Genomic DNA, 26922 nt, shown 5'->3' on the forward strand with positions numbered 1-26922 from the left:
CCACGCGATGGTCGCGGACTCAGACAAGAATACTCCAAGATACATTATGCCCCCGGCCGCCACCTGCAAGGCCGACGCCCACGGGCCCACGCCTGCCCCATCTCCCAGCAGCCACAGGGTGGACTTACGTGGGTTGAGATAGAGGCCCGACACTTCGCCAAATATACGCATGATTTCCAACACTCGGGGGCCCGATCTATTTAAATTCGTGAGAAAGAAGAGGACGTCGTCCATATAGAGGGCGATCCTATCAGTGAGTCCCCCATCCCACACGAAGCCCCGCAGCTACGCGTCAATGCGCACCCAGGAGGCCAGGGGCTCCATGGCCAGCGCAAATAGGTACGGGGACAGCGGGCAACCCCGACGGGTCCCCCGGCCGATGGTAAATCTCTCTGAGACCGCTCCGGAGACACGCACGGACGCCGTGATGTCAGTATATAGCAGTTTGACATATGAAATAAACACTGGGCCTAGATTAAGATGAGGCAGGAGCGCAAACAGATAGGTCCAAATCACAGAATCGAAAGCTCTGTCTATATCTGTCAATAGCAGGGCCGCCTGTTCTCCAGTGGCGCCCATAGCGTCCACGGCCGCCTGCGCCCGATGAATATTGTTCCGCGTCGCTCTACGCGGCATAAAGCCTGCATGATCTGGGTGGACTAGATCGGTTACGTAGGGGAGGAGACTGTTCGCCAACGCCTTAGCCAGCAGTTTAGCCTCGATATTGAGCAAAGATATAGGGCGATACGAGTCATGTCGATCAGGGGGCCTACCCGGCTTCTAAAACACCACCACCTCAGCGTGGCGCCAGTCAGCTGGCAGCCGACCCAGCTCACGTGCCGCCTCTAGAGCAGTCCTGTAATGGGACCCCAATTAGAGATGAAATTTCTTATAGAACTCACACGGGAAACCGCTCGGCCCGGGCGCCTTCCCCGTGTTGAGCTGCCCCAGTGCATCCCCCAGTTCCTCCGCCGTAAGGGGGAGGTCCAGTGCCGCTCGCGTCTCAGTAGAGACTGCCCTCGGGGGCAGGTCAGCAATGAATTTATCGACCGCATCAGCCGGAAGGCAATCCTGCGGTGCATATTGCCCCGCGTAGTATCGAGCAAAACTAGCTGCCAGCTCAGCCGGGTCCGTCATGGCAACACCATCCCTATCTGTGAGGCCAGGCAGGGCTCGCGGCTGCAAGGTGCGTTGGTACAGCCTGTGGAGCATAGTACAGGACTTGTCCCCCCACTGATATACCCTACTCCGCGTGGCCTGCCACGCTTGTCAGGCCTCGTCAAGTAGCACAGACGCATAGGACTGCTGCGCCTGCAGGAGCAGCCGCACCGCCACATCATCCCCCTCCCTCTGACACTGCTGCTTCAGAGCCTCCACCTGAGCCGCTGCCGTAACTGTGGCCTCCCGACGACGGCGACGGGCCGCCGCACACCACGCAATGTCAATTCCCCTCAAAGTAGGTTTCATGGCTTCCCAGACTACCGTTACATCTGTGTCCTCCACCAGATTTTCTCGCCAGTAGTGAGCAATCGCACCCCGCATGTGTTGTACATATTCAACTTGCTGAAGGTGCCACGAAGACATCCTCCATCGGAATGGTTGTCTATTTCTCAGCAGGTCAACCTCCACTGCCACAGGGGAATGGTCAGACAGCCCCCTAGGTAGGATACTAGCCTCCCGTACTCTACTCAGGAACCCACAGGGCACAAAAACATAGTCCAGCCGTGAGAAGGAGCCATGGACAGCAGAGACATAGATATACTCTCGGGCCTTAGCATGCATGTGTCGCCAAACATCCACCCAGCCTAATCCTTCCACCATCGCACTCAGCCGGGTAGGGGCAGCAGCAGACCTCCTATTCCTTTTGCCCTGGGCACTTTGGTCCCCCGGTCCTGCGACGGGCCTCTCGAGTGGCCCGGTTCCAGACCCGGTTGGGCATGTGGCCTGACCCTCACCGTTTCATCAGTCCATTTAAAGACATCCTCTGGGGTATCAAAGAAGTGGGTTCGCGACTGGAAGACTACCCGCAGGCGAGCCGGATAGAGCAAGGAGTATTGAATCTTCAGACCACGCAGTTTCGCCTTGGGGGCAATAGAGGAGTGCCGCTGCTGTTGCACAATTCTGGTATAGTCGGGAAAGATCATTATCTTCTGATTCTCGAACAGAAGAGAGTCCTTGGCCCGCGCTTCCCGTAGTATAGTGTCCCTATCATGGAAATTCAGGATTTTAGCAATCACCGGTCTGGGCCGCTCCCCCACAGGTGGCTTCTGCGTCAGGGCTCTATGTGCGCGCTCAATCACAAAACAGCGGGACAGAACATCTGGGGGAAGCCAGCTCTCCAACCACTGAGACAAGAAGTGTTCCATATTGCCTTTCTCACAGCCTTCCGGAAAACCCACAAAGCGAAGGTTGTTCCTGCGTGCCCGCCCTTCAGCATCCTCCACACGGCGCGCAAGGCCCTTTTGAATGTTTTCCATCGCCGCCATTTTCTGCTTCAGGGTCCCAACGTCATCCTCCACCACCGATATTCTGGATTCTGCCTCCGTGATACGTGTTACCGCATTTCGCAGGTCCTGGCACAGCAGGGTCACGTCTGCCCCAACTGCCCCTATCTTGGCGTCCAGCATGTCCCTGGATTGGGTAATCGCAGCCATGAGCGCTGCATTGTCCGGCCCCATTCCCTGGCCACCTCCAGATGCTCCGGGCCCCCCACTGGGCCCCGTGAATTTATCGATGGGTCCCTGCTTGGCGGGCCCACTGCCCCCTCTGGTCATGTCTGCGGTGTACCCGGGGTCTGCTGTCTCCGGAGCAGTAGCAGGTCGCCATAGCGCAGACACCCGCAGTTGCGACTAAGGGTACACCACGCAAATGTCTTTGCGACCCCCGGGTACACGATTCCCCCACACTGTCGTCGTCTGTTGCCGGGGGGGTACACCGGGTGTTACAAGTTCACCCCCCTCAAAGGTGCGCAGCGTGGTCTCGGCTGGGCCCTGTCCATCTGTCGTGAGGCCCTCGACCTGGCCTCCGCTCCACACGGGCCTCGTGACTACGCTCCCGGCCACACAGCTCCTTCGTCCCACAGCCCACTCACGCTGGGCATCCACTGGCGCCCCCCTCGCCCTCCGTGCACACGCGCAGATGGGGCCCCGGGGTGTCACTCACGTCTCTCACTTCGTCGCTTCGGGCGCCGGCACAGAGCCCTAAAATCCTGACCATTTTACATTAAATATTTTTCACCCACCAGCTCATCAGAGTAGCAAAACAAAAACAAATGGTCAACACTTTTTTCGAAGGAAGTGCCAACCCTACTCACTTACCAAACATTGTTTATTGTTGTTCCCTTAAATAAGACCCGCCCCCAAAATACTCAGCTTATCAATCCATGGAGACTCAATTTTTCGAGGCGAAGAAGCTTGCCTCTTTCAGTTTCAGTTTAAGATCTTTCAGGCACCAGCACTATGTTGTTGCTGCTACTTTTTCTAAAAGGTATCTTGCAGCCTATGCAATTAGTGCTGTGCTTAAGCAACTCTCACTGAGTTTGGTTCTTTTAAAGGAAATGTGAAATGTTTTTTCCAGGATCCCTGATTCACCAAAATGACAGGCGTATTTTGCTTATGCTAGACACTGTATTTCTATTGAATTTTATGTTATAGACTGAAATTTATTGATGTTTTCATTGTACTTTTAGGATTGCTGATGCTAATCGAAATAAAGTAAATACTGACTACTGATCGACTGACGGGGTAGTGAAAGTGACATCAGTCTACCTTTGAACCCTGACGATATCATAGGTGTGCCTCTTGTTCCTACCATAGCTTCCCAAAAACTCTAGTTGCTCCTGAGGCACATGGGAAGAACGGGGATTGAAAACTATACAAAGTAAATGGGACTTTCAGAGCCCTGGTGCTGTCTGCTCTTTTACTGACTTCATGACACAGAAGATTAGGAGTTGAAAGGGTACCAAAGAGTGAAATAGGAGTATTTTATCTATTTATTTTATTTATAAAGTTTTATATAGCGCAAACATGATCCCGAAGGATATCAGAGCGCTTCAGAATTAAGGATGGTCAGGCAGGCATCAAATACAAATCAAAGGAAACAGTTACAAAGGTTACAACAAGCAGTACAATAGTTGAAGAAACAAAACAAAGCTTATATATAAATAAACACACACATGTATACATATATAGATATACATACACATATATATATATACACACATATACACATACATACATATATATATGTAGGAGAGTAGGGTCTGCTTCCTATGGTTACCCCCACTTTTTGCTGTGTTTCACTGATTTATCGACTTTAGTCTGGCTGTGGCCCTGCTAACCAGGACCCGAGCCTAGCTGCTTCCTCTCTAAACTGATTGCATGTACATTAGGTACACTACAAATTAGTTACTTGGTTACCATTGTGAGTCCCTAGTATGGTACCTTAGGTACCAAGGACATAGGTACCCCAGAGGCCTACCAGGGGCTGAAGCATGTATTATGCCACCCCTGGGAAGCCTTCCAAAATGGCACCACAGGTCTGCTCTTGCAGTCTGGGTAAGGTGGTGTAAGCACCCCGTACTCATATATAGTATACCAATATTTACCTCTATATATAGACACATATAAACCTATAAGTCACTCCTATGGCAGGTCTTGACAATCCTGAAGGCAGTGTGATTGGTTTTGTTGAGAGGGTGCTCAAGCATGAGCTAAGCCCCTCTGCAGCTTTCGGAATCCATTTCTTATAGCTGTTCTATACTCAAGTGCAATATGACCTCGCGGTTAATGCCAAATTTGGAATGGCCGCATCAAAACATGTTGTGTTTGGTGTCAAACACTTCGGAATACTACCCCCCACCAGTTCTGGTGGCGGGGGTAGCATTCCACCCTTCTAGGGGGAGAAGACATGTACACACTGGTAAACCCGGTAGAAGTTAAACAGAGCCCCAGCATCACAAAATGGATGCTGCTGCCACAAACACGAGTATGACCTCCTGCTGCTGGAAGAAACTCCGGTAGGGGAGGCTTGGACAATAGGTTTCCTGTCCAGGGAGATGACAGCAACTCCCCAGACAGGCTTTAGTGTATTGGGGCAGGGTGGGTTGCATTCAGTGAATGCTTTCCAGACACTGGCTGGGGCACACAAGGTGGCCCTGTACATTTCCCTGTTGAAACGGTTGCTGGGGTACTCAGCCCCAGCTCTGGCGTTGAAACTGGACAAAGGGGAAGGGGTGTAACCACCCCTCCCCAGATCCTCCCATAGGTGGGACCTTAGAGTTAGTCCATCCCCTAAACTTAGTATAAGTATAGGAACCCAGTCCCTAGGACTTTAGATTACCCTGGACGAAACACTGAAACATAAATCTTGGAACTTCGACATTCCTTATCGACTGGAAGAAGGAGGAAATCTCGCTTGGTGTCATGTAGGGACCTCCCTATTCAAACAGGCACCACAGAAGTATCTTGCCGGTCTGCATTTTCGAGGCTCCCGTCGGATCCCGAAGAATCTGTGACACAGGACATGGACTTCCAGACATCCGACACGAGTCCCCAGCGAAGCTGAGACCTGTAGCCATCACGAGAGACGTGGGACCGGAACTCCTGGACATCCAGCACATTTGCTAGTGCAGCAACTTCCCGTGCTTTCCCGAAGTTGAGCATTGGGCTACTTGTAGTCCAAGCCCTGAGCACCTTTTGCACCGAAGTTTGTGGGCCTACACTCCACGAGTGTTCCGTGGGCCCGCTTCCTGCATTTCTGCTTGAGGCCCCTTTGCGATCCCTTGTCCGTTGACTAGTGGGTCCCCACAAAGGAATATTCTTTGTTTCTTGGGCTTTCCTGGTTGCTCCAGACGTGCCCTGACTCCCCTCCAAAAGGTGAGTCCCTTGCTGGTCTGCACCGAAGCCAATCTTGTCATCTTGCGTGGGTTGCTGTTGCCAAGGCGTGTCGGGTCCAATCCGGATACCGACACTGCAGCACTCGACATCCAACATGGGACAGCTCGAATCCAGCTCCTGGTTGTCGTTGGCACCTCCTGGACCTCGTGGCTGAAGAGTTAGGCTTCACCTACATCACCTGAAAACACCCAACATCGGCTGGCATCTTCTTGTCGCCTTCCTGGTCACTGGCTAGTGACCCAGACTCTGTCCCCTCTGCTTTCAGGTTCTTCAGATCTCTGATCCATCCAGACACTTTTCTCCTGGAGGCCTGCAGCACTTCTTTGCAGCTCTCCATTGGAAAAGACGACGAAACCCGACACGAAAAGACACCTATGCACCCGGCTTCCCTGGGTGAGGTAACACGAGTACTTCTGTGCTCCCGTGGGTCTTGACTCTCAAAGTGTCTAGTACTGAAAGGGTTTTACCGTAGTCCACTCCTAAATGTCCTTATTCTTTAAAATTCTAACTTTAACTTCCTCCATAGAAGTCAATGGTGATTCGTGGCTGTGTTTAGACACTGCACGCGTCCCCCGTGGGTCTCCTGCGTCCCTACCTTGGGTGAGTCCTGGTTGCCCCAGCGGTTCTACAGACCCTAGGCCTTGTCTCTATGTTGAGAGTGGTACTTATACCATGTTCTTAGTATATGGTTTGTGAGGCCCCTAGGGCAAAACGTATACTGTGCTAATTTACTGTGTGTTATTTAAGTTCTTGTATTGTACTTTTGTCTCTAGTCTCATAAACAGACTAGAGGGGTGTGTTTAAAATAAATACATATATTTTATATATATACCTGGTGTGGTTCTGCTTTCATTTGATCATTCAAGAGATTATAGACTGGTAAAACAAGCTGCTTTACATTCCTTAAAGACTTAGCCTGAAGGCTGCTCTCCACAGCTACCACTAGGATAGCTTTCTATAAAGGTTGTCTAAACCTACCATCAATAAGGGTCGTTTGGACTGGTGCAAGGTGCCCACTAGAATAGTGGACATCATATGCCAGGCCAACTTCTCACAATATCCATATACATATATATAGTAGCAATTGCTAATGTGTTTTGGTCTGTATGCTTTTGTACCTGGATATTTCCCTCTTCCACCTAGGGCACTTGCTTTTACCCTTTTTTCCTCGTTTTAGCTAATACTCTGTAGAATTTCTTTCCCTGCCTCTCCCCCTCATTCTCTCTTACTCACTCTATTTATCTATCTGTTCATCTGTCTATCCAAAGCCTTCTGTCCCTCGCTATCTACCTGCCGTTTTGTCTCTCTATGATTCAAGATATCCATCCGTCTGTTCATCTAGACATTTCTCATACTTTGTAATGACATAATAATGCAGTGCAGGCTCTGGCTCAATGCCTTCTGATATTTTTAATGTGGTTGCCACTATTTGATAGTTCTCCTTGTCCTACTCCTATCCCAACCTGTCTAACTCCTCATTCACATCACTGCTTTCCGCCATCAACTCATGATCGACTGCTTTGCTTTAATTTGTTAATTTATGAGGTCTTCATCATTCTTTTCCCAATGTTTAATGAATGCATTTGATGTAAAGCACAATGCAAAAAGAAATCAATGATTAGGTATGTTTACCCCGCAGTCTTTCTTCCCGCAGGGAATCACAATGCGGTTGTTACAACGACCGCGTTGTGATTCCTCATAAAATTACTACGCAAGTCGGAACAACGACTTGCGGAGGGGGGCGCTGGATGTTGGAATAGTATAATTTACTATTCCAACTCCAGTCTATGCGGACACTAGGGAAGGTGTTGGATTTTAACCCTTTCGGTGCTGATGACGGCTCGCAGCCGTCATGAGTCACGGTGGGCGTGTGCTGATGACGGCTGGGAGCCGTCATGACCACGCCCGCGGTCGGAATGTCCAGCACTGGCGCGGAATTCCAGCCGCGGCCAAGGTGCTAAATCCAACACCCCCACCCCCCTCCGCAAGTCGTTGTTCCGACTTGCGGAGTAATGGTATGCGGAATCACAACGCAGTCATTGTAACAACCGCAATGTGATTCCCTGTGGGAAGAAAGTTTCGGGGTAAACTTTGTTTACCGAAATCAATAAATCAGAATGAATGAAGGTTCAAAATGCCTGGTACAGTCCCAATGGGTCCGTTTTTGAATTGAAAGTTAGATGGTCACACCGATGGTTCAGGATAACTCCCAAACCAACCAAAGGAAATTGCAGAGAAGGGAACAGATTTATCAAGACTTTGCACCACTGCATAGTCACGCAAAGCAGTGCAAGGTCTTAAAAGGGTATTTACTTTCCAGTGCTAAACTTTGTTTTGCGATGGAAAAGCACCTCTTTTTTCAGCACATTTAGTGCTTTGCTCTGCATCACACCGCTTTGACACAAGGGGGTGGTACATGGGTTTTATTTGGATATTTGAGAACCCATTTTCATGCAAAGTCCAAGCAACTGAAATTGTCATATCGAGCTTTGCGTCAAAATAACACCTTCCTGAGTCAGGTCAAAGTTGGAGAAGTGCATATATTTCTTCAGACAGCTAGCTCTTTGCAAGTGTGATGCACTGTTTAGCAGCCATCCAATGTGTGAAATGTTTTAAAAATGATCTGGGTGCAGGATTTTTTACTGGAAGGATACACTTCCAGTACTGCACCTATGATAGACGTCACACACACACCTCTGCACCATGTTGGTATTGCAAGAGAAGAGAACAGCAGCAGATCATATTTATGGCTCTGCACTGCCCCCACCCCCTTCTTATAAAGCAGTGCAGCAACTTTGTTTTTTTTTGCTGCTTTTCATTATATTTCAGTAATTTTGCCTCAAGGAATTATTCAGATTGACGCTGTATAATAAAACATGAATCATTACGTGTACAATTAATATATGCATTGAAGAAGACAAGGATATCTCATAGACGCCCAACATGAATCCATTGCTTCTAAGTGTTTCCCCTGTTCTTCATTTCTGTACAGTGAATGAGCAGACAGCCCAAGTGATCCAGGCCGCCTTCAGGCACGCGACGTATCCTGACATCAACGGAGAACGGTCCATGTCGGTTTTTGGCAAAGTCATTTATGGGTTAAACAAGTAAGAGTCAACCTTCTTTCTTGTGGCTGACAGAGGATCAATGTGGCATCTCTGGGATGTTTAGAGAGAGTGATGCTTCAGCATGCTTTGGTCCCAGGCCCCCATCACATATAACACCAGGTGATGTGCATGGGTGCCAAAAGTTGGCCTTGGTTGGGGATTTTATTGTACAGATTTTTCTACATAATATCCATTAATATGAGTGTATGAATGTTGGTGTGCAAGAGAGAAATTAAGTCCCAGTCCTGTGTGTGGCTGTTTTTTCATGGTCACAACGATTGGAACCTCTAGCCCTGGCTTCATCAGTGCCCCTTCTCCAATAATATTTTGTAATTTGTGTTTTACATAGAAAGGAATGTTTGTGTTGTGCGGATTTTATATATCAGGCTATGTTATATTTGTACAGGCCACAATTACCCTACAGCGCTTTAACTATTAGACACTATGGAATGAAGACGCACTATGATGCTGTAGGGTCACTGTGGAGGTACATTCGCCCTATGCAGACAGATTCAACCATGATTTGAAAGCTTTTCGAAATGAAAGATGATCTTCGGTCTACGTCACTCTAAAGAGAACAGGAAATAATTTTGGTCGCTAGCAAAGAAAAGGACCATTGGAGATCAGGGGATTCTCAGCGAAATAAGATTACCAGAGTAGAGATTCCTGTTAGGTATATGTTGAGCAAAGTCAGGATATAGGAAGTCTAGGGGGCATATTACCAAGGGCCTTATCGCCGCTTTAGCGGGAATTTTTCCCGCTAAAGCGGCGATAATTTTGTCGCCCTATTACCAAGCTGTCGCTAACACCTGTTAGCGACAGCTAGTAGGAGATAGCGATCATCTTGGGGCCCACTTTGCATGTCAGCGATATTTATCGCTAATGACATGCAAAGTGGGCGTGCCAAGATGTTAGCGACTGGAAACAGTTGCTAACATCTCTATCTCCTATTACCTACTTTTGGAAATAATCGCGCTAAGCGCGAATATCTCCAAAAGGTAACGCCTGCCCAGAGCAGTTCTTAGCCATGTTATCCAATTGTAGATGGATAACATAGCTAAGAGCATCAGCTCGGTAATGCATGAATATCGCTGACTTTTCAGCGATATTCATGCATTTCGGCCGATTTTTATCGCTTAGGAGATAAACCTTGATAATAGCAAGGTTTCTAAGCGATAAAAATAGGCGAAGCACAGCGATAAAATTATTGCCTCTAACCAAGCTTAGCGATAATTATCGCTTAATCTTGGTAATATGCTCCTCGGTCTCTGTCCCGTGTGCCACATGCAATATACAAGGGCTTAAAGATGCCATCCAATGAAAGGAAAGAACACCGCTCTTCACCCAATCCAGAATCGCTGACAATCAACAACATAGGAAGTCCCCAATATTCCTTTGTTTGATGATGTCTGCTTGGGTTTTGAGACCTATGGTGACCTAATTCGCCAGAAGACCCCTTTTAACAGACTCTGGCACTCAACTGTCAGCAAATTAACTTAACCTAGGAGAGTTGTAACTTGATCAAACGATGTTATGTTCAATGGGCAGCGAGACTGTGGATCAGAAAAGGCATGGAGCTTCTAAGGAATAAAATGGACAAGCTGAAGTCATGTGGAACCTGCAGGTACATTCCCCACAGTATCTATTAAATAAAGGGAGCACAACCACTTGACTACAATCATGCAAAGAGCTAGCCCCATAGTGCAGTTAGTTTCCAATCTGTGTAGTAAGACAGTATGATCAGCAGTATCCAAAGCCACCAGAAAAAGCACAAGTGCTTGGACTCCAAGTCCCTCATCTTCATCAATGACAAGAGGTTCAGAGCCTCTTTCAGCAAAGGCTTATCGACAGTGGATAGCAACGGCCTGTTTTGGTTGTCTGACAGAATATCGAGGAAACAAATCTCGGGTGGACAGAATAGCGTGTCAAAAATATTGAGGACCAAAATATCGAGAAGATAAGTGCAATGAGATACATATCTAGATCCCTTGAAGATATATATTTATTGTCAAGATACATATATGTGGAGTTAAGTATAGTTAGTTTGTTATATCCATAGAAACTTACTGTCACAATATTTATGTTCTCAATATTCTTGTCATGATATTTTGTCAACACAATATTTTTTCCCCGATATTTTGTGCAAACGCCCCTGTTTGAGATCTGGAGGTATAGTCCCTGCTTCAAAGAAGGCTAGCAATAACATGCTTCGCTCTGTGCATGAGCACATGTGATTTCCACTGGCGCATTTTTCCATGTTTTTTCTTCTGATTGGTTTCTACATTATTTTCCAGTGGTTCTATGTGTATGTGGAATTTACAATAGTGATTTCATATTTGTCCTTCATTACCACAGGTGTATTGCTATATTTAATATCCGCTGACGCCTTTCTGCCTTTGAACTCTACTATGGCAAATTAATTTCTAGACTGGTATAATGGCCAAAAAACGATGGACTGGAATGTGGCCCTGAATAATTACCAGTGGTTGAGATACATTTAAGCATTCCACCTATTACCATTTTGTTTTCCTCTCTTGCTTTCCAGTTCAGCATTCCTATTTTCGATTTCCAGGGGGGTATTTTTGTGTATGTTTTCCACCTGTGCATGTATGTATATGTTTAATACTTGTGCACTTCTATATATTATGTTATCCTATGTATATTTGTAGAGAGCATCAGTGCATCACTTAGCTGCAGTGAACCAATACATATGAATTGTAGTGTATCCCAAAGGTACCGCTCTTTGCGCACAGCTACTTGCACTTTCTACTGGCGTGTTCCCTGGTACCAACATTTGTTATAGGGTATTAATATGTATAGTAATTTAACATAAAAATAAGCGCAGTAGGCATGTTGTTGTATAGGCTACTGAATCACAGTTGGTAGCCCCTTGTAGCCCCTATGTGCCTCTCATCTCTTTAACGGAGGCCCCTTGTGCAATATATGCCGAAATGTAATTCTATGTGTTTACTTCTTGCAGAAATGTTCGTACATTACTTTAAAGTATGTATCCTAATGAGGATTACATTGTGCTTGCTAGCATGCCAGTTGCCCTATTACTCCATTAGAATTAGCCCTCATTGTTGAACTGCCTGAAGGACTGAGGTAACAAAGTGTGGTGTGAATCAGGGAGCTTCATGGGTAACGGTACCATTCCGAACGCACGCCTTCAGAACCAAAGGACCCCCCTGCCCCTCCCCCCTCCGCTTGGTTGATAGGGGAGTGATTGAAATGGCCTTTCTAATCTGAAGGAAAAGAGGGCCACGTCGACCTATTTAGTGCATTTTACCAATTCACTAGTGACGTGTGATCCCGTGCTGTGTAACCCCTTGCTGTGTGAACACGTGCTACGCCAATGTGGTCACTTGACTGTTTGACAACATTGCCTACATCAATTGGCGCTGGCCCTGTGCCAAGTGCAGCAGGCTGCAGAGGTGAATCTTGGGTATAAGGCACATTATGGGCCAGATGTAGGTAATTCCGATTTACCGACCCTTAAATACCGAATCATACCGATTCGGTATTTAAGAGTCGGTAAATCTGAAGGGGGCAGATGTAGGTAATTCTAATTTGAGAATTACAGAATCTGTATGATTCGGTATTTACCGATTCGGTAAATACCGAATCGGTATTGCCCATTGATTCTATGGGCCTTGAAGCCCATAGGAATCAATGGGAAATACCGATTCGGTATTAACCGAATCGGTAAATACCGAATCCTGCAAGTATGCAGGGGGTGTCACTTTGACACCCTCTAGCACCCCAAGTACAGGCTTGTGTGCCATGTGGCACACATACATGCCCTAAGGTCATGTCTGTGTGTCACATGGCACAGATGTGCATGTACACCTGAATTCTGTATTTTACCACCCAATTGGATTGGGTGGTAAAATACCGAATTCTGAAGGCCTGTAGCACTGTCATCAGTGCTACCAACATCTGTGTTTTACCGAATCGGTAAATTTACCGATTCTGTCAAATAATGGCCCCTACATGTCAAAAACCAATTACCGGTCGGTAACGGCCGAAATCGGCCGTTACCGACCGGTAATTGGCGACCTACATCTGGCCCTTTGTCTTTGGCCAAAATGTTTCCCTCACCTCTGTGCGCATTCTCGAGCCCAGATTTCTGGTCTGATCTTGTCCTTCTTCTCTTTTGCAGCATTCAGATCAATGACTTGACAATTGAAGACAGCAAAGTGGACTTGAAGGAAGATGATGCTATCGACATCTTGGTCCAGAATGTCAGTGCGTCATTCAAGGGTACCCTGAATTACGGCTACGGCACCTACTTGTAAGCAGAGCACACCTAAAATGGATACATTAAACTCAGAACTTTCAATGCATGTTAAGATCAGAAGCATTATGGCAAGTTGTAACAGCAGGGCAGCTGGATCATACTTTTAAATGTTATATAATATGAATCTGAAACATATTTAGGGCCTGATTTAGACTTTTGTGGGGTGAATGAAAAAACAGTGCCACATTGGCGGATGAAAGTCTGCTGCCTTTACCCATTACCATGATGGAGGGAGGGCTTTCCTTCCCTCCCCCCAGTAGCATGGATGAGGGCACTTCAGGGGAAATATCTTGCAACTGAATTTTTTTTAGCCTTTGAGCCATGATAGGTTTGTGGCCAAACCCAATGTCGGTACTGGAGATGCACTCATAAAATGGGGGCATGCGGGGAGTTTCATGGTGTAATATGGGAGTAAATCTGCCCCTACGGGCCAGCGTGCGGAAGTTACTGTTCAGGGATGCCCTGTAAAATGTTTGCATACCCATTGAGTTAGTGGGAATTCACAAAAATGTTCTCAGCTCACTGCCATCCCTGAGAATGTCCGAGGTGTAGTCATGTCAGATGTAGGAGTCACTCCCGACACATATGTTACAATGACCTTACATTTTCCATCGACTGAGCCCTCATTGGCTCGGTCGATGGAAAACTTCCTCTAGACGGCTCGTCGAAGTAGGAGCATTCAGAGGAAGGAAAATACACCATCCCTCCATATTGGGTGGACGGTGTAAAGCCTGTTTTTTTTCTGTCCACCACCAAAGGAAAAACCTAGGGCTGAGGGACCGGTAAAAAACATAATGAGCACCACACCCCGGAAGAAGACTTCCAGGGTGTCGGGGTCATTCGTTTTTTTGTTTTTCTGAAACAACCCAGTTTTGGATATTTGTTTTTGTAAAACAAAAAATGCAAAAAGTTTGGTGGAGACCTTCTAAAACTGATGGTGACTGTCCACCAAACCTTTTGTACATTGAAAGCAACCAATAAGACAGCAGTCCCTTCCATTGTAGAGAGATTGCAGCTGGATGGCGGTCACATCTAAATTTGATGGATGGCAGTCCATCAGGATGGCAGAGGTACCGTCCTCCCTCACCCTGACAGAGTACTGTCCGTCAAATTCTAAACCAGGCCCTAAATTACCATAATCTTAACATTGAGAGATCATGTGTTTGTATATTTGAGTGTTCTGTGATTTCATACTTCCTTGTAATGTTTGCTTACAGTGGGAACATTGGTCATTCCATTGACTTTGAAATTGAGTCGGCAATTGATCTCCAGATAGACACAAAACTGAGTAAGTCTGTGTAATGAAATTCACACTTTTAAGAAAAGGTTAAAATGACCCCTTTAACTCAAAACTGTATTGTTACTCCTCTTTATATCCATAAGTTGAATAATTTGGCTCGATTTTCAAAAAAAGATTTGCATGTGAGCATACTTTTGAATTTTTTGCATTCACACAAAGTTCCAGATTATTCCTGGAAACCTGCTACGGCAACAGAGTTCCAGTCATTCTCCTGGAAATATTTGTGGGCTCCACTTGTGCCTATGTAGAGGCATTTCCCTGCGCATAGTTATAAATAGTGCATAACCGTGCAGGTGGAAGAACCAAAGTGTATCTGCAATTGCCCGTTTTTTCTTTTTCTCAATGGGAAGCACCATTTTCCCTCTGCGGAAAACCATATCAGCCACACCCCCATCAATTTGGAGGTGTTCCTACTTCCGTTCCTTCCCTGGAAGGGCATTTATTTTTTTATGTTTTTCCCCAAGCTTTCAGCAGGTTGCACAGCCTCCCATCAAACTACTGGAGATCTGGAAATTGACCATGAACCATTTTGTTTGTGTTATTAGAGTTTGGCCAAAAGGACTAATATATGCAAAGGACTTTCTTCTTCCCATTAAGGGGATTCTGGTTGACCCAACTTCATTACATGCCTTTTAGGTGGGCAGCCTAAATGAACTGTTAGAGCACCTTATAAAACTTTCCAGAAAAATACCCCATAACTTTTCACTAGGCCACAAGTTTTTGCACAGGTTTGATTTGATTTGATTTGATTTTTCAATTTGTATAGCGCGCGAATGCCCAGAGGCGTCTTGGCGCTGAGATTCCCACTAGCTCCTAAGGTGTATAATTAGGGCTGTTTAACGAAAAGCCATGTTTTGACTCCGTTTCTGAATGATTTCAGGGATGGACTGGTTTTTAATTCTAGCGTGTAAGAGGTATTTGGGGCTCCTTGGACTACACACCTGTCTATTCCATGAAGTGCACGCCACCCACAGACACATTGTGATCCATGTCTACTTAAGTAAAAAGAGTTGCATTGTCTGCTGTCTTGTGCCACAAGGGACATGCAGGCCTTTTTTTTGCTATTTATGTTGCTGGCACAGCTCTGTGCTCATTGCGCAGGGTCATCCTTGCAAACTATTTTTAGCCCTCTAAGCAGTGCTCTGACACCTTAGTTTTACCCACTGCTGGGTCTGTTTATCCAAAACAAGCCCACCTCATGGAGTATCACAGATCACTAAAGCTCTCAGCTGTGCCTGAAATTCACCATGGAGATTAATTCAGTAAATTGCAAGGGTAGCAGACGTGATATCCTACAGCTGAGCACATCACTACCTTTCCCAACTGTAGCCCCTCTACAGCCCCCCTAAGTGCTGATGTGGGGTTAGGGGAAGAAGAACGCCTAAAAACCACACAAAATACACGGTGCTATTACAGCCTTCTTTACTTTGGGATGTATGACGTTACAACGCATGCTTTTACATCGCATGCCTTTACAACACAGTTTTTACTTTGCATACCATTACAACGCATAGTGCTTTTAGGCGCTGGATAGTGAATTATTTAATTTACTATTCCAACTCCAGTCCCCGTGGATAGTAGGGAAGGTGTTGGATAGTAAATTAAATCTATTCCCTATCCTAGAGCGCCCCCAGCGCAATGCGTTGTAATGGTTTGCGTTGTAAGAACCGCGTTGTAATGGTAGTGCGTTGTAAAAGTTTCGTTGTAAAGGTTGTTCACCTTTACTTTGTCTTACTGTAGTACCTCTATGACCAAGGGAGTCTGGGAGAACAAGATCAGTGCTGGTGGTACCAAAGTGTAAGGCAAGAGCATCAGTTAACAACCTGTCGAGCCCTAATTAGTGCCCGTAAACTTCACACAACTGTGTGTAGTTTCTGCTCTATGTGTACACTGTTGCACAAATTAAGATTAAGGAGTCTTAAAACAAAAGTATACTTTGGATCCACCACCACGGTTTTTGGAATTGAAGGCTGTTAGAGCTTTTGCTATGCAACCGATTTCTGCTCTAAGAGTTCTGAGAGACCCTTTCTCATAGTCGTTGATTCCTTGGGGGCCCAGCCATTTTAGAGATTTATTGGGTTATAATATTAACCATCAATTCAGACTCTTACCAGTGCAAATACAAAAAGCAACTTTCAATGTGCTATCTTCTAAATATCTGTTCTATTTTCTTTATGTTATTTCATGTCATACCCGGTACAATGCTCAACACGTTTCGGGATGAAGCCCCTTCTTCAGGAGCAATACCAGTCATATCCTACAAGGAAGAAATCACAACAATCCACAATTAACCGATTGCTGATTACCATTAAACAGCAGCACGTGATCATAATCGATCTAATCTGAATGCAAATCAAGACATCTTCTAATCGTGATAATACTTGCCCGTCCAAATTATTTACTTGTCCCTCCTGTGTCATATTAGGCACTGTCCATAGCCAATGGGGAGTGCCTAATATGTAGAATAAACAAAATAGAGAGCAAGGGTTATGAGGGGCGAGTCCCTACCCCTAGGGTATGATCAAGTAAACAACGAGGACTGGCCCACTATGTTAGAGTGATGGAACCTTATTAGTATTCCATGTCACCTGTAAGTGTAGCTGTGTCAGCTGGGCACAAGCAGTCTTTGTTTAAAAACCCCTCACACACCAACCTGGTTGGTGTCATGCTTCATCATCGGGGTCCAACCAGGCAGCCGAGTGCCGCCTGGTTGTGCTTCAACGCCTGACTACAGCGGAACGGGTGTCGTGCAATAGTGTGAAGTAGATGAAGGTGAATGTTAAAATACACCTCTGGGAATCCTTGCCTGATAATTTATTAGTGGCGGCCCAGGGTGTCAGTTAAAAAATATGTGTTGCAACTAGTAGTAAAAAAATTAAGATTACTAAATTGGCTTAATAACGGTCTACATGTCTTCACTATTTGTGAATGTAAAGAGCTCCGCTGTCAACCTATTCGGTAGTCCTCTGTGGCCCGGCTGGTTTACATTCACAAATAGTGATAGGAGTGACTCCCTCCCCCTGTGCCCCGATTCTCTGGACCTTCCCTAATAGCAATGATTTTTTTGCTTCCCTGAAGGTGCCTGTAACCCACAGGCGTGCCTTCACCGCCTTTTTTCCACACACCTTAGCGCGTGTGTTGGAGATTTATACACGTGGCCTTTCCTTTTGCCACTCACTCACCCTGGTCCTGAAGAAAGTCCCGCCCAGACTCTACAGGGACTGAAACATGTAGACCGTTATTAAGCCAATTTAGTAATCTTAATTTTTTTACTACTAGTTGCAAAACATATTTTTTAACTGACACCCTGGGCACCCACTAATAAATTATCAGGCAAGGATTCCCAGAGGTGTATTTTAACATTCACCTTCATCTACTTCACACTATTGCACGATACCCGCTCCGCTGTAGTCAGGCGTTGAAGCACAACCAGGCGGCACTCGGCTGCCTGGTTGGACCCCGATGATGAAGCATGACACCAACCAGGTTGGTGTGTGAGGGGTTTTTAAACAAAGACTGCTTGTGCCCAGCTGACACAGCTACACTTACAGGTGACATGGAATACTAATAAGGTTCCATGACTCTAACATAGTGGGCCAGTCCTCGTTGTTTACTTGAGTGCCTAATATGTCACAAGAGGGTCATGTGGACCCGCTTTCCAATCCTTGAGTGTAGTATACATACACATTATGTGCCAGAGTATTTCCACTAGTAAGAGTCTGCAGCCTGGATAGGAGGTCAATTTTACTTTCCGCCAAATGATGGAATTTGATGTGCAATATCTGTAATGTGCTCCGGCTAGCACCTGTGAAAGTAACTAATTGTACCAAGAAATGTTTAGTGCATGACTGCAGTTAATGAGACTTATATGAGATCCCTAGAGGTAACACAAGAAAGGGATTAAGACCAGTGCATGATTGGTTTTTCAAAGTTCAACATTGCATTCAGGTGATGAAATATAACATGTTATCGCATTAGCATGCTGTGCTGTAGGTCTGAGTGATGGGCTATGAATACAGAACTAGGTAAGGTAGAAGAGCTCTGCAGCACTTCTGTTTCTGTCATTTTTGTGTCTTCACAGCATGTGAAAATACCAGAGTAGCTGCTGATACTTCAGACTGCTATCTGACCTTCCACAAACTAGAACTGCATCTCTATGGCGACAGACAGTAAGCGTTTTTGTGAAGCAATAATGGCATTCTCAAATTCATTACAAGTTGAAGTTGATGATATAGTGTACATTCATGATTCCTTTCTTTTATAATTTGTTTACAGGCCTGGATGGATAAAGCAGCTTTTTACCAAATTTATCTCATTCACACTAAAACTTGTACTTAAAAGCCAGGTAAGAAATTGAAACTATAAAACTGTGAATTCCCTAGAAATATATTGTCCCCATGCATCGATTATATCTGCAATACGTTTCAAAAGCTACATGTACATTCTGCATCTGTTCGAACTACACATTACTGAACTTCAACTGTATATATTTTAGAAAATCACATATTAAATTCCCACTCTACACTTTCAAGAATACCGTGGTACTATGTTTTACTGTATGTCTACATGACAACACCACTGTGCATTTATTAGAAATCTTTGACCCATACTCTGACTGTACTCTTTAGTAAACCTATTAGAGTAGTAATTTCTGACTTCATTAGTGCAACTACACATCCATACTAATATAATAAAGAGAGAGACCTAACCTTTGAGGCGGGTAATCTCAGGAACCACAGCACCAATCATAACACCCAATACAGCGTTGGAAAGGGCAGTTGCAGCAGAAGGACATAGGCTATGCAGACGCCCACCATATACATTTAAAAGGTAAAAGAACCGTGCCAGCAAAGTAGTCCCTTGTCGGCGTGTCTGCGTTGTGCTGGGGGCGTGTGCTGGGGGCGTGACAAACGCTGGGGGCGTGTGGTACATTCCGCCCTTCATGCCATGTCTCATATCGTGTGCTAATCCCACCCTGCTCCTTTTAAATACCCCTGCAGCCCATAATCATAACCCACCCTTACTCCTTAAAATACCCCAACACCCTTAAACACTAACCCATCTTAACCATATAAATATACCATGTACCCCAACACCCAAACCTAGCCCTGAACCCTATAAATACCCCTGTACCTCAAAACCCAAACCTACCCCTGAACCCTAAAAATACCCCTGTACCCCAAAACCCAAACCTAGCCCTGAACCCTAAAAATACCACTGTACCCTAAAACCCAAACCTACCCCTGAACCCTAAAATACCCTTGTACCCCAAAACCCAAACCTAGCCCTGAACTCTTAGAATACCCCTGTACCCCAAAACCCAAACCTACCCTGAACCCTAAAAATACCCCTGTACCCCAAAACCCATACCTAACCCTAAACCCTAAAACTACCCCTGTACCCCATAACCCAAAACTATATCTGAACCCTTAAAATACTCAAACACCCCAAAACATATACCTTACTACCCCAAAACATATACCCCTATACCCATACTTACCTTATCAAAACATAAAAAAACATGCTTTTACCATTCATGCATTTACAACGAATTTCGATGTAAACGTATGCGGGGTAAAAGCATATAAAATGTAATGCCATGCGTTATAATGGCATTGCGGAGTCATGGTACTTTCTTAATGAAAGTATGCGGAGTGATGGTATGCGGGAAGAAAGTTGCGGAATAATGGGTGTTTACCCTCCCACGGTAAGTACATTGGTGGCACGGCGGCCCACATCTCCAGCAACATACTCATATTTTTTCACCACCCATTTGAAAAATGCACAGGCCTCTCTCATTGATGGCCAGCACCGACATACACTTTTAGGCACACCTCCCGCCACAAGTTCTAGAATTGCGAACTTTAGAGCTGGGGAGCTACGTTCGAATCTCGGCATCAGCTCAACATACTGTGATTCCAGGCAAATCGTTTTGTCTCCCTGTGTCTATCACAAATGAATGTGTTCTTCTGTAATGTAAATTGTGCTCATGCCATCTTGTCGAGTTCGCGCTATATAATATTGCAAGGAGAAATAAAGTAGGGAAACTCGAGTTCACACACTACTGAACGCGCACTCTTAAGTGCATCAGCAGTGCACTAAATCGGAGCGTTTCACAGGCCTGTCACAGATAAGAAATGCTATCTAAACGAAATCCTACAAAACAATATACTACTGGCCGGCAGCAATTCATACCCGGACAACATCGGGACGGGCTGCTAGTAAACTATAAAGTTCTAGTGCTGCTATGACTGTACTCTAATAGGACATCGTTTACATATCCTAGAACACATTCGAAAACTATGGCACAATACTTCCTTTCTACATGTATCTGTGACAATATATTACTAGAAAATATATTTTTGTAATTGTAAGTCTACTGCAAACATGATATCTTGTTTTAACAAAGCATCTACAAAAAATAATGATGTCTAAGTTCTAATGAGTATCTAATAAAACAATGGTGATGTTGATGTGTAATGGCGCCCTTCGATGGTAAATGTGCAAGACAACTGCAATTCTTTACCTCTCCAGCTCAAGTACAAGAAAATTATAGAAGAAACCATATGTTTTACTGTACAACTACTGAAACATGGTACCTTGACAAATTTGTATATGCAATATGTGATATTCTTCTTTTAATTTACATATACCAGATTTAAATTATAATGTAATAAGACTACACAACCCCTTAAGTTCTTATTAGTTAGACTGAGGTATAATATTTCCAATTCATAGTGCTTGTCTGGTTACTGACCGGAGGCGAAACACTTTATTTCAAAACAATTCATAGTTCTCCTCCCCATATTGTTTGAAAATTAGGAAGCCCCAGATAAATGGATTACATAAATCATTTGTAGTCTTGGCAGACAGCAAGTGACCACAAGTTCCAATACTTTTTCATAATAAATAATAAGCAGCTTCACATACATTAAACACGGACAGAATCAGTTTATCTTTCCTGCACCTTTTGTATTACCATAAAGTTCATTAAAGAGTTATTTCTGGTTACTAGAAAGATCTGCCATAATGTAATACCTTGCAGATGATTTACTACCTATCAATCTATTGACTGAGTCTGTTGACATACCTAGAAAATAAGATGTGAAAGTAAAACATTGAAAAACACAAAAGCAAAAACACTGACCATCTATACCAAACATTGGATGGAGAAATTCCTTGAAAACTTAAACCATACAAACAAACAAAAATGAAATTCTCTCCCAACAAAGAATATGTCGCACATTTAAAACAGTTTAAATGAAATTCTTCAAAAGCGAGAGAAAGATATGAAATGCAAACTTTGATGGTTTTTGTCTTCTTAGAAAACCTTCTTCACTGGTCTAGGCATGAGAAATCACAACTCCAGTTTTGTAATCTAAAGGAGAAAGAAGTATAACCAAAATGAAAAAATAAATACAAGTTAAAATAAAGAGAATTTCTAAAATCGGCGTCCATTATCTAAACTTCAAGTACCCTTATGTCTTTTCAGTTTTATTATACTTTTAACTTAAACATTCAAAAAAGAATCCTATTTGTATTACAAGATATACCTCATACCATACATCTGCATTTTTTTTAGTCCTCATTTCACCTCAAAGAGCACAATCTCATAAATATGACTCTCATAAGTGCTGTGCTCCGAGAAAGTCAGTAATGTAGGTTACGACTCCAAATGATACATCCCGTTGGAACTGACTTAGGTGGTCTAATCATTGGTCTCATCCTCTACTAGTCACCAGGAATCAGCTGGTTCCCAAAAGAAGTGTGTACCTCCAACTGCGCTTCCAAAACTCATGCCAGGTTGATCGGTTCCGATTGAAACATTTTCCTACAAATTTCTCTTCTCGCCAGGAGATAGATGAATATCAATTTAGATTGATTTTATGCCATCTTTTCCACATCTCCATCATTTTATGATATACCAAATACAATTGTGATGGGGCTTACCCCCACTACTACTCCCAGAAGGTCTGATATAGTTTTTACCCACTGTCAGCCAACAATCTTCCAAAGCGGGGAAGCTGGCAAATATATGTATATTGTCTGCACTCTGAACTCCACATCTATTACTGCTGTCATAGTTGCTCTTCCTGATTTTGGCCAGCTTCCACTGGTACCAAAGGATCTGTGAAGAGTGAAAAAGTGGTTCCATTTTAAAGACGCAGATTTCACTACTGAATAAAGTAAGTTAATCAATACTTCCATAACTTCTCCAAATCTGAGTCCGGCAACCATCCATCCCAAGCATGATGAGCTTGTTTCATGTTGCCTCTACTGCATCTAACAAGTTTTGATTCCACAGGGCAACCTCTTTCTTCTTTATGTTAGAATCCTGCATTTCCTCCTCCATTTTGTGGGTCTCCAAAAGTGTCAACCACTGAACTCCCAGACAGGTGGTCATCTTATAGTATTTGAACCTTGACAGAGTCTCCTTAGTGATCCTCTCCCAGGTGTTCCACTGTAATGCATTTCCTTCCTCCGCTAACTGCCCCATTTGATTACCCCACACTGTTGAAGGGGTCTCGCGAAATGGTCTTCCATACACTTGGGCATTCCTGGGGAGTTCCATATTTGTGATAACTTCCCAGGAAGGATCTGATCTCAAACCATAGGCTAGCAGTTGAACACAGGCACTTCAACTGTACTTTTCTCAAGAACTTTGGTGCACCAAACTTGTACGTGAATCCCTCTCCTAGCAGGCCTAGTAGCATGGCTCCATACATAATCCCAATAGAAGACTCATTTGGGTGGAGAAGTGGTGAATCTTGGAAGAATGGATATTTTTACCAGATTTACCTGTCCATATGTACTGAGTGGCAGATTCCTCCATTTTTTCAGTAGCCTGTCTACCTCATTTTTTTTTATTTATTTTATTTTTCTTACGAAGTTTTCTACAGCGCTGGCCAAACCCAGGGGTATCGGAGCGCTTTACAGTAAGTACATAACAGATAATCATCATATACAAAATAGAAGAGCGACATATCAACAGAGGAGCACAAAAATATAGAGCAACACATTGTAGTGAAGGACACTTTTGCCTTCAGGGTTCTTCGGAGTCTTAGAGCTGGAGCAGAGCTCGATGCTTGCTATCTGCCCCACGCTATCCACTTCCTAGGGAGCGGTTGAGGAGCCGGGTTTTGAGTTGGCTTTTGAATTCTACAAAGGAGGGAATGGTTCTGATGTGAGGGGGAATGGAGTTCCAAATTTTGGGAGCGCTTCCGGAGAAGGATCAATCCGTTTTTTTTCCTTCTAGTTTTAGGTGGGATGAGTAGGAGGGAGTTTGAGCTTCTCAGGTTCCTGGACTGGCCGGCTTTTATGAGTTTTTTCGCCAGGTACTCAGGTTTGCCGCTGTGAAGAGCTTTATGGGTGAGGCAGGCTGTTCTGAAGCTAATTCGCATTTTGACTGGAAGCCACTTAAGTTCCTTGAGTGCATGGGAGATATGGTTGAATTTCTTGATACCGGTGATCATTCTGGCGGCCGCATGTAACGTTGTTTTGATGGGAGCCAGATGTGATTTTGGAATTCCTGAGAGGACTGCGTCCCCATAGTCCATTCTTGACAGTACCAGAGATTGGGTGGCCAGTTTGAGATCATTGGGCGGAATGTAGGGTTTTATTTTGGTCAGTAGTCTGAGGTTAAGGAACGCACTTTTGGCCGAATTCTTAATGTGTCTCGTCATGTTCAGTTTTGGGTCTAGAGTGATGCCTAGAGATTTGACAGAGTCTGCTAGAGTGAGATTCCCATTGAGCGCATCAATGGCCTTTAACCATTCAGCAATTTGGGGGTTATCTTCCTTATTCGAGATGAGGAGTGTTTCAGGCTTATCAGGATTTAGTTTCAGGTGGTTGCTTGTCAACCAGTGTTGGACATCTTTCAGGACATCATTAAGTCTTTGTATGTCTTTGAGAGGTAGTTTCCAGATAGAGCTGAGTATCGTCAGCGTAGAGTTGGAAGCGGATGTTGACTTTTCTGAGTAGTTTGGAGAGAGGTTCCATGTAGATGATAAAGAGTTGCAGTGAATGCCCCAAGCCTTGAGGGACGCCCTTGTTGACTTGCTGAAGGTTGGAAGTGACGTTTTTTATTTTTATTTTTTGTGTGCGATTGTGAAGAAAGGAGGAGAACTATTTGAGGACTACCTCGCCAAGACCAGCTCTTTCTTGGAGAGCCCTTATGAGGAGTTTGTGATCAACAGTATCGAATGCTGCCGAGAGGTCAAGGAGAATGAGGAGGCAGCATTGGTCAGATTCTAATGATCCATGTAGATCGTCGTTGTGCTCAGCTCCCTCCCAAACAAAGTACCAGCTAATTATTTCTGATTTCGCTTCATTAACCTTATACTCAGAAAATTCCCCAAACTGCCTCACTTCCCATGTCATGTAAGATACTGCACTCTCTACCTCTGGAATGTATACAATTACATCATTGACATATAGTGCTATTTTTTGGCTGCTGTGATCTGGTTTGAAAGCTAGTAGCAATGTGATCAATGATGGGCCTCTGCCGAATGCAATTCACTGCTAGCCACAAACGGGGACTCTGGGCTCCATACTCTGAGAAAATCTGAAGATTCTCATGCTGGGTCTTCATAGACAGCTAGTGGATCATGCAATCCTGGGAGAGCAGAACACCTTCTTGTTAGTAGATTGACAGATATTGCTGCTTATTGCACACTGACTCTAGGCTGCAGCGTCATCCTTCAGATTAATTTGGTGCAACTGTTTACGATGATGGGTAGGAGGCCATGGGAAATGTGTACAATGTCATTGGAGATGATCTAAGCTCATAAGCATGGCTTTCTTCTGATCTTATCCAGGTTGTTACGATTGTGCAGATGAGGCCTAAAGACTGAAAATGTTGTTAATTGTAGCTTGTTGGTCTGAAAAAAATAAACATTTATTTTTTTAAACTCTGTGAAACACCACTGAGAGATCCAGGAGGATAAATGTGCAAGTCCCAGTTATACGCTTAAGGTGAAATCAATTAGAACGTTTTTATCAAAAGATGTGGGCTGGGGGCTGTGTGTCTACTACTATTTTGACTAAGCTGTGCACAAGAATTTGCATTATTTCTCCAAGCTTCAGGGAGGATATGTAATGAGTTCCCAAATCGTTAGAGGTAGTTGTTGTGATACTGTGAACCCTCTGGCCACCAATGACATCACCAGTTTGACCTCTTATCCTGCTCTTAGCCACTACACCACATCTTATTCGTTGAAGAGGAGCTAAAGCAAGATTGAGGGGTGCAAGTTACTTTAAGGTTCTTTGGGCCCTTGTTAATTACTGCGTATAAGTCTGCAGTGTGAGGGTTACCAAAGGTCAACCCGGAGGTAGCACCTGCTATCCTACCTATCCTGAATTGATATCCATCGACGGGTCACCCAATAATGTCCATTCTTGACATGTGGCACATTATGTAGCAACAAGTCCAATTACTTTAAGTTTTCTGACATATACTTTAGTGATGTTGAGGTCAAAGTAGAGTCATTTTGGACTTTAACCTTTTACAAGGCATCTAATTGAAATCTTTCCCCATTTACGAGCCATGGTGATATTGGATTGGGACCGGTGCAGCATTTGCACTGAAGGCATGTGTGTTTGCCACATGTCTGCAAGTCTGGTACACTACTGACATTTACAACGTTTTTTCCTATTTCAGGTTTGCAAGGAAATTAACAGTGTTTCAAACTTACTAGCCAACTTCATTCAAGACAGAGCAGGTAACGTATGATTTGGGGACATCTATACATAATGTGCTGAATATTTATTACTGACACTGTACCTTTTGGCTTGGTACATGTTTTAGCAGCTGTGAATGATTCCTCCTTTAACTTACTCTTGCATTTTGCCTGTCAAAACATCTCAAACCTATAGCGCGCATGTCAATCTAAAGCATATGCTCACATAATATACACTGCTCAACAATGAAGAAAGACCATTCTAAGCTAGTTCAGTCTCAAATGTTAACAATTATAGTTTGATGAACACATGTAAACAAAGATTGGCAAACCCACCAGTTTTCAGCTTTAAAAGGCCTCCATAATGCTTATTTGCAGTGTAATGCGAATACCTGCATTAGGACGCATCCTTTTGCATGTCAGGCAATCTTGGAATAGATTTCTTTTTTAATATCTTTAGTTAATTTTTCCAGTTTAGTGTAAATCACAACAACATAAACATTATCCTATCCAATCCCCATAGGAGTGTCTCTATTGAACCATTGTGTATTTCTCTATAAGTTAGACAGAACATCATGTAATGATTCTCCAACAACAGTTTCGAAGTATGTTTCTACATCGTTCTACATTATACGAATCT

At 44.3% G+C, this 26922-nt stretch overlaps 1 protein-coding gene across 1 annotated transcript in view; it reads left to right on the top strand.

Annotated features, from left to right (window-relative positions):
• Positions 1 to 26922, top strand: part of CETP (cholesteryl ester transfer protein) — a 67980-nt gene that overhangs the window by 15981 nt on the left and 25077 nt on the right. The window contains exons 2-7 of the mRNA XM_086950219.1: positions 8890 to 9004; positions 13167 to 13298; positions 14522 to 14592; positions 18686 to 18773; positions 18880 to 18949; positions 26264 to 26324. Coding sequence (XP_086806345.1) covers positions 8890 to 9004; positions 13167 to 13298; positions 14522 to 14592; positions 18686 to 18773; positions 18880 to 18949; positions 26264 to 26324 — 537 coding nt within the window. The remainder of the gene's footprint in view (positions 1 to 8889; positions 9005 to 13166; positions 13299 to 14521; positions 14593 to 18685; positions 18774 to 18879; positions 18950 to 26263; positions 26325 to 26922) is intronic.

The sequence above is a fragment of the Lissotriton vulgaris genome, unplaced genomic scaffold, assembly GCF_964263255.1.
Source record: "Lissotriton vulgaris unplaced genomic scaffold, aLisVul1.2 SCAFFOLD_1498, whole genome shotgun sequence".
NCBI lineage: Eukaryota > Metazoa > Chordata > Amphibia > Caudata > Salamandridae > Lissotriton > Lissotriton vulgaris.